Source organism: Phlebotomus argentipes, unplaced genomic scaffold (assembly GCF_947086385.1).
Source record: "Phlebotomus argentipes unplaced genomic scaffold, Phlebotomus argentipes genome assembly contig_5, whole genome shotgun sequence".
NCBI classification, from domain to species: Eukaryota; Metazoa; Arthropoda; class Insecta; order Diptera; family Psychodidae; genus Phlebotomus; species Phlebotomus argentipes.
Window position 1 is genome coordinate 6,761,851 of NW_026776165.1, and position 10,992 is coordinate 6,772,842.

General features: G+C 48.0%; 5 protein-coding genes across 6 annotated transcripts; 2 read left to right on the plus strand and 3 right to left on the minus strand.

Annotated features, from left to right (window-relative positions):
- Positions 1-297: 297 nt before the first annotated feature.
- LOC132255894 (transmembrane protein 42) lies at positions 298-762 on the plus strand. Its single transcript, XM_059752066.1, has 2 exons — positions 298-582; positions 643-762. The coding sequence occupies exons 1-2, from the start codon at positions 298-300 to the stop codon at positions 760-762; spliced, it is 405 nt and encodes a 134-aa protein (XP_059608049.1).
- Positions 737-8,048, plus strand: LOC132266003 (ribonucleases P/MRP protein subunit POP1). Of its 2 annotated transcripts, none has more exons than XM_059766825.1 (2): positions 737-820; positions 5,763-8,048. In XM_059766825.1, exon 2 carries the CDS (start codon positions 5,763-5,765, stop codon positions 8,031-8,033), a length of 2,271 nt encoding a protein of 756 aa, XP_059622808.1. In that variant the 5' UTR covers positions 737-820; the 3' UTR covers positions 8,034-8,048. The 2 variants fall into 2 exon arrangements, with proteins under 2 accessions (XP_059622808.1, XP_059622807.1); XM_059766824.1 differs by lacking the exon at positions 737-820 and adding an exon at positions 5,581-5,709.
- On the minus strand, positions 795-2,778 carry LOC132255895 (venom serine protease-like). The gene is made up of 4 exons (XM_059752067.1): positions 2,766-2,778; positions 2,274-2,689; positions 1,561-1,620; positions 795-1,496 (listed from the first exon to the last, which is right to left on the minus strand). The coding sequence occupies exons 1-4, from the start codon at positions 2,776-2,778 to the stop codon at positions 795-797; spliced, it is 1,191 nt and encodes a 396-aa protein (XP_059608050.1).
- On the minus strand, positions 3,823-5,216 carry LOC132255896 (venom serine protease 34-like). The gene is made up of 3 exons (XM_059752068.1): positions 4,773-5,216; positions 4,610-4,712; positions 3,823-4,539 (listed from the first exon to the last, which is right to left on the minus strand). The coding sequence occupies exons 1-3, from the start codon at positions 5,214-5,216 to the stop codon at positions 3,899-3,901; spliced, it is 1,188 nt and encodes a 395-aa protein (XP_059608051.1). The 3' UTR covers positions 3,823-3,898.
- On the minus strand, positions 8,042-10,864 carry LOC132266004 (WW domain-binding protein 2). The gene is made up of 5 exons (XM_059766826.1): positions 10,638-10,864; positions 10,189-10,363; positions 8,605-9,250; positions 8,457-8,545; positions 8,042-8,389 (listed from the first exon to the last, which is right to left on the minus strand). Exons 1-5 carry the CDS (start codon positions 10,691-10,693, stop codon positions 8,345-8,347), a joined length of 1,011 nt encoding a protein of 336 aa, XP_059622809.1. The 5' UTR covers positions 10,694-10,864; the 3' UTR covers positions 8,042-8,344.
- Positions 10,865-10,992: the final 128 nt, after the last annotated feature.

The following is a 10,992-nucleotide window of genomic DNA, read 5'->3' on the forward strand; positions in this document are numbered from 1 at the left end:
GCCAGGGACGCGTGAGTCCCTGACCAGTGACTGAAGCTCTCGATTTCCGGTGAAATGTCCGTGTTTTTCTCTCTCTGTAGACAACAGAGTACTTTCTGTCAGATTGCAAATAAATGTGAGAATGTCAGCTTAGAGTGTGTAAGAATCACTGCTTCTACCTCCGATTGTCCTCTGTTCCGCAGGATTTCCTGCTTGTGATCAAATCAACCGTTGGGCGGCGTTTAAATTCCCCAGCGTTGACACGTGCGCCGCGTGGCGGAAAAGAGGAGAAACGTTGTGCAAAGCTGTCAAAAAGCGATGTTTGCAATTCTTGCGGGTCTGTGTGCCGCGGGAGCGTCGGTTTTTGGCAAATTGTCCAGCACAGTGGAAACCCAGGTGCGTGTCACGATGTGTAGTGAATACATGAACACACTGACAATCAATTTGCAGGTCTTCCTAGGTTGGACAGTCGTGGCTTGTTGCTTGATTCTGATGATTGTGCTGAACGCTCTCGTGTGGACATTCTTCGTGAAGGCTCTTCACGCGGGCGGCGGAAGCGTCGTGGCCACCAGCGTGAGCTCAGGCACCAACTACTTCGCCTCAGTGAGTAATCCTGGTGTCAGAATCTGTGAGTATCTCTCTAATTCCAGTGATATTCATCAGGCTCTGCTGGGCTGGATGATCTTCGGGGAAAGCACGACGCTTCTCTGGTGGTTTGGCACATCTCTCATCCTCACCGGGATCATACTCATCTCCCTCCCCGCCAGGGACAAACAAGATTAACAGTCAAGTCAATGTATTTCACCCAAATCTCTCTACATACTGCAATATCTGGACTCTGGTGAGTTGGTAATTATCCAGTTAAGGTAGTACGTCATCCTGGTGTTGACGGAGGGGCGATTCGCCAGTGCGCACTGATCGCCAAAGCTGACAATGCCCACGTCGTACAGGCGTCCATTGTCTCCAGTGTACAGCAGTCCCTCGCCTGAGTCGCGCTGGCACGTGTCGGTGTTTCCCTGGCCGTATGTGCACACTTGGCGCGCGTCCGTGATCGTGGTGCCCAAGGCACTCTGGCACGCTGACTGCGTGATCACAGACAGACGCGTCTTCTGCTGCACATTCGTGCCGGGGCCGCCGAAGTCGAGATCTCCCCAGCCAGTCACTTCCACTGTCGCGCCGGCGAACTGGTTGGCAGTGTTGGTGGCGTACTTCCATGGCAGGCACACGATGCCCACACCCGGATTCATCTGGATCTCAGTCCTTGTTTTGATCAGGGCAATGTCGTTCTGGCCATTGGGATTCGTGTTGCAGTTGGTGTAGCACACGAAGGACTCGGAAGAGTACAGGGCAGTGTAGGGAGTGTCACTGCCAGTGCTGGTGTCGTATTCACCCACGAGGACGCCCACATTGCTTGGCGTCTGGCCACCGAGACAGTGCTGTGCCGTCACGACTCGCCAGTTGGAGACTGAAGGAAAAGAGAGAGAGAGAATGTGTAAATGCCAGGAATTCGAAGTGTGTGAAAATCAGGATGTGCTCACTGATTGTGGCTCCGCAGAAAATCTGTTTTGTCGTGAGATCCACAAGAGCGGCTGCCATTGGGAACTCATTAATACCAGCATTCACGCCGCCAACAATGCGAGTCTGCAATGGAAAGACGTGTGATAATTTCACCAAAAATGTTAATCAATTCCCAGTCAAACACAGGAATGTTAAACTTCAAAAATGTAAGAATTTAACATTCGTGGTTCTATCGTCCATCTTTATTTATACAGAGACAGAGCACAAAATAATTCCAGTGAAGCGTATGTTTCAGCTGGAACACTCAACAGCAACCCATTTTGACTGCTATAATTTACCATTAAAAGGTCTAATTTTACACTCTTCTGTGTTCGAACATTTGTAATCGTGGGTGGGATTCAAACACAAGACTGTCGCATCGAGAGTCCAGTGCGTTGGCTACAGAAGTCCCATCATTCATGTTTATGCTTGAAAATTAGAGCCACAATTGCAGATTTATCAATCTTTGCAAATTATTCTGCAGCTTCCGATCTGTCGCTATGCTTTTACATACAGCTAAGATTGAACAGCTTGAAGGTAAAAAAAAAACTAAAATAACATATTTTTAACATTTTCTGTTTGACTGAGAATCGCTCCAAAATATAGACGAATAGGAAAGAAAGCACAAACACTTCAAATAGTTGGCTAGAAACTCTAAGAAACGCTTCTAAGAAGCGCTGATCTACACTCTTGGGATGAAAAAGGGTTAAAACTGTGGAGAATATCGTACAACTTACACTCTTCCTTCGTCCGCAATTGCAAGGCTCGAAGACAGCTTGAATGGTGCAGGAGAAACTTCCGCCGGCCGAGTAGGACTGCGAGAACAGCCTGATGCTCATCTGATTGTAGGTGGAATACTCCGTAAAACTGCCCTGTCCGCAGTACTTGTAGCCGTCGGCGAAGTCCGTCCTGCCTGTGCGCGATACGGAGAGGTAATCCTGCGGACAGCCCGAATTTCCGTTGGGAACATTGATTAAGCACGTCAGCTTGATGCGATAGTCCTGATTGGCGGTGGCATACCAGTTGCACTGTGCTCCTCCACTGTAGGTTCCAGATTGGTTGATCGAGAACGTAGTTGGCGTTGTACCAACGTTCTGAGCATAGTTGCAGGCCTGTCCCAATGCGGAAGGCAGAACAAGGCCGCAAATAAGTGCTAAAACACAAAAGGGGGAAAAAAGCTAAGAATTCGAGCATGTTCACTCTTTCTCTCTAAAAAGTGTTCTTCTCACCGATAATCCACATTTTCTCAAATAACACACAATCACTTTTCCTCCACGAAAACCTCAACTGAAGTCACTGGCATTCGCTAGCGCCCCTTTATATTGGCTGTCGTTTCGCCCCCTCAAAGAAGTGTTTGAGCAAATGGGAACAATGTTCCTCTGTATCTCTGTTGTAGTACCACGAAATTTATAATATTTTAATTTCTTATCACATTTATCAATTTGGCTTTTATTGGTGTCGTTACACCACAATTTTCATGTGTCAACTTGTGTCTTTTCTGGCTGTTTTTCATGCTCTCTTTTCCACATAAATGAAGGATTTCTTTGCTTGAATACAGAGTTTTTTCCACACACACGAAGAAAAGAAAAAATATTTCCACGAGGCCTAAATTGACAAACTTTTACTTGTTCTATATTGATATGTATTTTCCTCGTGTTCTTCACAAACCTGTGATAAAGTGTTGTTTTTCCAAATGGAAAAACAACCGATTTAAGGGAAAATATTTATTCAATTGCTAAAGAAGCCGACAAAAATGTGAATTTCTTCACAAATTTTTTCCTCATTTGAATTGGCAATTGATGATTTCGTCACTGTCATCTCTGTGTTTTATCAGTTGATAAAAGTGATAATGTGATGTGCGAATGAATTTGTCAAGGTAGGAGAGAATCGCTTAATACAAGCAACTTTCATTCAATGCAAACTCCAACTTTATGGCTCTCTTTCTATTGGCATTTATTATACCTTATCACACAATGTTTTCCCTTTTAAAGTGTAATTTGGGCGTCACGAGAATGTTTAGAAAGAGATTACACACTGATAAACAGGTCTAGGTGAGCAATTTCCCAAGATCAACAGCATTTTGAGTGTTTTCTTTCGAAGGTCATGAGATGAGACGCGATTTTTTCGGTGAAGAATGGTGGGATAACGGGTGAAATTCGAAAATTCGAAATTATGCGCCCTTTTCGAAGAGGATGAGGGGAGAAATTTTCTTGAAATTCACTTCATTTGTGAAACATGATTGCGGAAATATTACCATTTCCCACATATTATCATGCCCAATGGCAATTTGTGTTACTTTATTATCTGTGATAATGACCTTAGTCATTAGCCAGCATTACGCGCACATATGATGGAAATTTCTTTAGACAATACAGAAATCAGATTCGGGTGCATTCTCAAGGATCCACTGCAGATTTGGCGCCACTCTGACATTGACACCTGGCCAACCGAGAGCGCAATCCACGCCGTAATCCACAAGGGCCACTGTGTAGAGGCGATTGTTGTCCGGCGCTGTCCAGAAGACGCTGCCACCGGAATCCCCGTCGCAAGTGCCTTTGCGTGGTGTCTGGGTGCACATGTTGTTCGACGTGAGGTTGTTGTAGAGTTTCTGGCAATATTCGGGATAAATGACGTCCAGCGTGACAACCTGGAGGACTTCACTTGGTTGACCGTTGTCCTGTGTGAAGCCCCAGCCGGCGACTTCGACTTTCTGGTTCATGTACTCATTGGGATCCTCCTTGTAGTCCCTCCAGGGCAGACATGTGATCCCCACGCCGTAGTTGATGAATATTTCCATGGTCGTTTTCACCATGGCGACGTCATCCCACTTCGTAATGCGATCTTCACAGCCATTAACGCACGCGTATTCGGATATTGTGTATATCTTGGCGTAGACTGACTCACTGTTGCTCGCCACATAGTGCTCCCCTACAACCATATCGAAAGAGTCTGTGGTTCTGTTCGCCACGCAGTGACGAACGGTGAGAGCGCGGGACCGTGAGACTAGGAAAGATGATTGGGGAAATCAGCGTGTGGGAGTTAAGATTCTGCAGAAGATGAGGAAGAAACTCACTGATCACTGCGCCGCAGTAAGGCTTGCTGTCTCCTCTCTCCACTAAAGCCGCCACCATGGGAAACTCATTGGCTCCCGTCTCAGAACCGCCAACAATGCGTGCCTAAAGTGTGCCCAATTATATTCAGAGATCTCGCAATCATTCCTGAATCCACAATCTTACCGGACGATTTCTCCTGCCGCAATTGCAAGGATCCGGAACTGACTTGATGAAGCAACTCATGAGTCCGCCTGTGGAATTCTTGGAGGAATACAGCTTCATCGTCATGCGATTGCCTTTGGAGTGTTCCACAAAGGACTGCTGACCGCAGTACTTCCGTCCATCGGAGAAATCCGTCTGTCCCGTGGGCGAGACCACGTAGTAGTCAATGGGACACACTGGCATCAGTCCACCAGCAATGATGACGTTGCACGTGAGCTGAATAATGTTGCCAGTGTTGGCCCTTGCGATCCACGTGCACGATTGCCCGGCATTGTAGCTGATGTAGGGCGTATTTGGCATGCCAAGTGGCCTGGAAGTGGCCGGAACAGTCCAGTCATAGTAGCAATTCTGCCCAAGCACGGGCAACATGAGGAAAATACCGAAAACACCTAAAATATTCCACATATTGTCACTTTATCTGATCATTCACTACTCGTCTCCCAACGAATAGAAGCCTTTTTATATTATCTACTCGTGATCGTGCTGGATAAAGAGAAATTGGGGACAATATTGTGACATACTGCAATACTTTCGCTTCAAATTTGCGATATTTTAGCAGTTGGTTTAGCTTTATTTAGGGTAAAGCCAGGCTCAAGTCGCTGAATATGGCGGAACGTATCGTGAATGTTTTGTGAAACTAACTTTTAATTATATGATTTATTTTGTAGGTCAATTCATGCCTTTTTTCATTCAGAAACATGCGAAAATTGTATAAAATGAAAATTTCAAAAACCCTGAAAATTTGGAAACTTTCATATCACCTAAATTCCCGCCATTCCTCCGAAGGGTTCACATAACCTCAGTTTCTGGCTTTGTTGACAAAACAAACAGTTGCGCACGTGGAGTGTTTTTAGATAAAATTGATAAGAAAGTAGTGATATAGTGAGGGAAAGATCATGTAAATATATCGATGGATATTCCTAGATTCCTTCTAATGCTGAAATCTTGCAGATGGACTCGCAATCTTGCCAATATGACGCCACTCTCGGGGGCCACGTTGAGCTCCCGGAGACAGAGAAGGTGTTTGAGTATGCAGAGAAGAGGCTATCGGAAGTGGCGACACTTATCAGGACCATCAAGCATCCCACCAAGAGCAAACTCATCTTCCAGACGATGCCGCGGCACATGCGGAGACGCACGGCGTCGCAGAATCCCAAGAGATTGCCGGTGCGCTTCCGGCAGGGCCACTTGTCGCAGCTGCGGAAGAGTGGCACGCCCACAGAGAAGAAGCGACCGTGCAGGAAGTACAGACGACGCGTGGGCAATCTGCGAATGGAGTACGCCAGGAGGCAGAAGAAATGTCGTTGGCTGGAGACGCACATTTGGCACGCCAAGAGATTTCACATGGTGCAAAAGTGGGGCTTCAAGATCCCCTGGGCGCCTTGCGACAAGAGCTACAGAGCCTGCTATCGTGCCACAGCGAGGCACTGTCTCATCCAGGACATTTCCTATCTCAGCTGCCTGGAGATCCGCGGGAGATTGGAAGATTTGTCGATGCAGCTGAAGAGGATCTGCAATCCCACTGAACTCTCCTTCACGGCCAAGTGTTATGTGTCTGGCCAGAGGGAGGGAATCGTGAGCATCTTTGAGCGGGACAAGTTTCCTTTGGGTGCCATTGGTCAAGTGAGCTTCTTTTGGAAGCCTCCTGACCAGAAAGCTTCGCGTGTTCTCTGGATATTCATCCATCCGTCTCACCTTAAGGATACTGTGTGCCAATTGGAAGAGCTCTTCGTGCCAGGAAGCGTCCAGATTCGGGATTTGGGCCAGAAAATCAATAGATTTCGCTTAACTGGACCTCTTTCTCACTCTGTTCTCACTCACGCGCTGCACTGCAAGGAGAATCCTCAAATAGACTCCACGGAATTCAACCGAGAAGCTCATGGCGTCCAAATGCAGTATTGGACGAGGATTGCTGATCTCTCGTCGCCCGCTGAGTTGCCGCCAGGCATGATTTTGGGGCTTGTTGTGGAAGATCCGCGACTGAATCGACCGGAGAAGCGATCGAAGGCCATTCCGGATGTCACGAGTGTGCAAGAAGTGAGAATCCCGCCAATGATCAACTCGAGTCCGCTGTGGGATGAGACTTTGAGGGACAAACTGCCGGCGGGCATCATGAATAGTGAGAAGTACAGCGAGAGGAGAAGAATTGAAGGCTTGGCGCCTGGCCAGAGGTGTTCCTTCGAGGAAGATCTGCAGGCAGTGCCAGTGCTGCTCGTCCAGAGGCCGGGATCTCTGCAGGGCTTCGCGAGTGGCTGGGATGTGATTGTGACTGAAGGATATGGAGTGCTCACGTGGATTTCATTGATAATGTGGGGCGCTCGAGCTGGAGGATGGCGAGAAAGTGTCTCCACATTGAGAGAATTGGGAAGAGATGCCTTTGCTCCTGACACTCCGGCCGGACGGAGAGAAGCCACTGAACAGGCGGAGGAATTGAGGACAAAGTACTTCCGGAAGCCCGCCAAGAAGCGAGTAAACTACACAAAACTCTCCATTGTGAGTCCCTTTGAGTGTCCGTGGCAGCAGTTGATTGACGAGTGGTCAGGAAAATCCGCAGAATTGTACGTTTTGCGCGATCGCAGAATTCTTGAGCAATGTCAGAAGGTAATGAGACATCAATTGCCCATGGAAGCTGTGCATCTGGATGAGAGTGTCCTGATTCCTGTGTGTATTCGGATGGTTTCCCGCGGAAATCCTGGGAATTGCGCACTCATTGCACTGCCAACGGCACAGGAACTGGAGAAGATTCACTCAGGTGAGTGTGGAGCTCTTCACACCGAACCGCTGGCGAAGGATCCACAGCAGAAGGCCAGGAATAAGCTGCGCAAGAATCACAAGCGCTTCCTGAAGCGCCAGCGAAGACTGAGGCTGCGACTGAAGCAGAAACTGCAGGAAAAGTCAGTGGAGAAGGTGAAGATCCCAAAGGAGAGATCACAGATTGTTGTCTCAGCGTGCTATGAGTTTAAGCGGAAGATGGAGGATTTGTGGCTGCCTCAGCATCCCACCAGCGTCAAGGATCAGTGCTCCAGGACGGTGATTGGGTATGTAACACAGTCTGACTTTTCCTTCATCGATTCCACAGTTTCCGCCATTGGTTACATCACCCTCAATGGCTTGCGGGCAGTGATTGGGAGTGGCCAAAAGTGGGGAAGGAGTGCAGTTCTGGTCAGAAGCACTGCGAGCAGGCAATATCGCGGCGCAAGCATTTCTGTCAGATGCCAATAGAAAGTGTCTTTCTTACCATTTTGTAGGACTTGTAATACTTTTCATAACATTTGCAACTATACATAAAATATACAAAGAGTTTATAAACATCTCAATAGTAGTGCTAATGTTTTTTTTTCACGCATAGTAAACAGGACAATTGCTTCCAAAGACACAATAATATGCGGTTGATTAAAGTGGTAGTAAAATAGTTTGTTTTCTTTTTAATCCCAATTCGCGCGCTTCATGGGCAATTCATCAGCCTTGCTTGCTGTCTTTATTATCGTTGAGAAGGCGCACGACAAAGATGAAAGCCGTGAAGATTCTTTTATTTACTGAAGCTTCTTCGCCACTGAGTTGTAGCTCGGCGGCTGTTCCTGCAAATGGAGGAGTTTCAGGGATTAGGCTTCAGCGGGTAAACTCGCTCATTTCTCCGTGACTCACATAGTAAGCTGGCGGCGGCGGCACGTATGCCGTCTGCGGCTGATTGGGATCGTAGTAGGCGCTCTGGGCGGCTTCGGCCTCCTTTGAATCTGCAAAGACATGGCGTTGCGGTTAAACTCATCTTCAAATCCACTTCACGAGAATCTACTCTGTGGCGGCTGCTGTGGTGCCGCGAAGCCCATGGCGCCGGGGGCGGATGGGTAGCCGCTGGGGGCCGATGGATAGCCGCCTGGCGCTGGATATCCGGGTGCTGAAGGTCCCGTCTGCCATCCCATTCCCTGCGGCGGCTGGAAGCCTCCGGCGGCCTGGCCAGGATAGCCGGGCGGGGCGCCGGGGTAGCCTGAATAGCCGCCAGCCGGTCCTGGGTATCCGTTGCTCTGCTGCTGCGGCTGATAGCCGAAACCGCCAGCTGCGCCGGGACCGCCGGACGGCGGCGCGATGCCTGGATAAGGAGGCGGATTGGGCGACATGAAGACACTGTCCTGCGGCGGCTGGTTGGGGAACGCCGCCGCCTGCGGCACCCAGCCGTAGTACCCAGTCGGATTGGGCCTGTAGGCCGGCGGCGGCGCCGCGTACCAATCGTCCGAGGGCGCTTCATAAGGCGGCGGCGCGTCGTGGTGATAGTGGCGCCTGGCCATCTGCACGGCGCGCAGCATGGCCTGCGCGAAGTCAATGGCGCCGCCCGCCTTAAAGAGCAGCTTGAACTTCGCCTCGCCCACGAAATTCCCATTCTCCTGGGCGCGCACCTTGCCCTTGATGTAGTTGGCGCCGAAAACGGGCTGTTCCACTTCCACCTGCGAAAGCGCAATGTCATTTGTGGGCTCAGAAAGGTGATTAGAGAGAATTCTGAGAAGGAATTGCAGCGCGCAGTGACGTCCTTAACACTAGACAGACTCTCAGTGGAATTATACTATCGACGCTCTACTATTGCGCTCATATTGTACAATTCATGAAGAAGCTTAATCTTTAAGCTACACTAAAAAAACATAAATTCTCAAAGCTTTTCTGCCATTTTTATGGCAATTATAGCATGAATTTTTACATTTTTTTTACTATAATCCGTATATAAAATATTTTTTATAGTCTTTTTATAGGTTTGCGTGCCGGACTTTAGGAATAATTACAATATTGTTGGAAATCATTAACTTTTACTGACATATCTATAAAATTGTGGTCTTTAGCCATTGGCACAAAGGATATTTCCATGCGCCATATTTATTGACTGCTTGTGTGTTTTAATGACGCAAGTATTTGTGCCATAATTTATGGCAAGTCCAGTTTTTGGAAAGATAATAACTTTTCTTTTGAAATATGGCAATAATCTCCTATCAAATTGTGAAATATTGTAATGCAATTGAGAATGTATCACGGATATTCCCATAATTATGGCAAAAATAGCCATGTTTTTTTCCCAGTGTACATCCTAAGTTTCGTACGAGAAACTTTAGATTTTGAGGACAATTCTAGGCTATTATCCAAATAGAAACGATCGCAGATTCTTTCTGCTCAAAATTGTGTAAGATTGTGGATAAACACAAGGATGATAAGCACATGTCAACGACTTTCTAAGAGATTTAAGCTAGAATGATAAGATCCGACGTGCAATTGTGCTTTTCGAGCTTCTGTGCGAGATCTCCAGAGAATCTTCTAGACGTTCTTGAGACGTTCTCGAATTGACTGACGAATCGATAACGTCAGAAGCACAACTGAAATACAGGCGAAGAAAACTCACGTCGTTGAGCGCGACGAAGGGGAAACTGAAGGATTGCAGCGGATCCGCGGCCTTGCCGTTGTTGAAGATCAACCTGTGCGTGGTGAGATAGCAGCGGCCGACTTTGGTGCCCTTGAACATGGGTCCGCTCTGGCCCGAAAACTCCATCGACACGCTGTCGCTGAAGAGGAGAATGCTGGAAGAGAGAGAGAGAGAGAGATTCTGGGTGTTTTCCACTGGGTCAGCAGCAGCAGCGAAAGTGTGGCAGATGGATGGACAAGAGAGTCATGCAACTCTCCCTCGATTGCCACAATCACTTCAACACTGATGCATTCCGAGCGTTGTGCAATTCCACAACTCTTTTTGCCATCGGATCTTTGGAGCTTTGCTTGTGACACAATGGCAGGAGAGCTGCGCAATTTTATCGCCGTCCACTCTCTGTTGGCTGCCGATGACGCCACAACACTCACCATTCGCCAGCGTGAATGAGGACGCCGTTGTTGGCGTGCGCCGTGTTCACGGACATCGTGTCTGCTTGTGGAATGGCCCTTTCACTCACGAGAGATGCCTGGAATGTCCGCCAGTGACTCACACACAACTCTCACTCGATGGACAGCGAAGCCAAGAGAGATCCAATCACTCCCAACTGTACTGTCGCACTGTCAATCTCCACGGCACGAAGTCGCCGAGTGTTCGCGGCGCTTCGCTGAGGAAAGTCTCGACGTCGAAGGCACGAAAGGTGGTCAATTTCCGTCGCTCTGCTTCTGAAAATGACTACGAAAGCCTTCAAAATGCAACTGATTTTGTTCAATTTGCCAATATAGA

Coding starts and splice junctions, on each gene's coding strand:
- LOC132255894 (XM_059752066.1), top strand. CDS start 298: ATGTTTGCAATTCTTGCGGGTCTGTGTGCCGCGGGAGCGTCGGTTTTT. Junction 583..642: donor GCACCAACTACTTCGCCTCA/GTGAGTAATCCT, acceptor GATATTCATCAG/GCTCTGCTGGGCTGGATGAT.
- LOC132255895 (XM_059752067.1), bottom strand. Junction 1,621..2,273: donor ATTGCGGACGAAGGAAGAGT/GTAAGTTGTACG, acceptor TTTCCATTGCAG/ACTCGCATTGTTGGCGGCGT. Junction 1,497..1,560: donor TCCCAATGGCAGCCGCTCTT/GTGGATCTCACG, acceptor TCCTGATTTTCA/CACACTTCGAATTCCTGGCA.
- LOC132255896 (XM_059752068.1), bottom strand. CDS start 5,216: ATGTGGAATATTTTAGGTGTTTTCGGTATTTTCCTCATGTTGCCCGTG. Junction 4,713..4,772: donor GCGGCAGGAGAAATCGTCCG/GTAAGATTGTGG, acceptor GGCACACTTTAG/GCACGCATTGTTGGCGGTTC. Junction 4,540..4,609: donor TTACTGCGGCGCAGTGATCA/GTGAGTTTCTTC, acceptor CATCTTTCCTAG/TCTCACGGTCCCGCGCTCTC.
- LOC132266003 (XM_059766825.1), top strand. CDS start 5,763: ATGGACTCGCAATCTTGCCAATATGACGCCACTCTCGGGGGCCACGTT.
- LOC132266004 (XM_059766826.1), bottom strand. CDS start 10,693: ATGTCCGTGAACACGGCGCACGCCAACAACGGCGTCCTCATTCACGCT. Junction 10,364..10,637: donor CTCATTCACGCTGGCGAATG/GTGAGTGTTGTG, acceptor TCTCTCTTCCAG/CATTCTCCTCTTCAGCGACA. Junction 8,546..8,604: donor ACCACAGCAGCCGCCACAGA/GTAGATTCTCGT, acceptor ATGTCTTTGCAG/ATTCAAAGGAGGCCGAAGCC.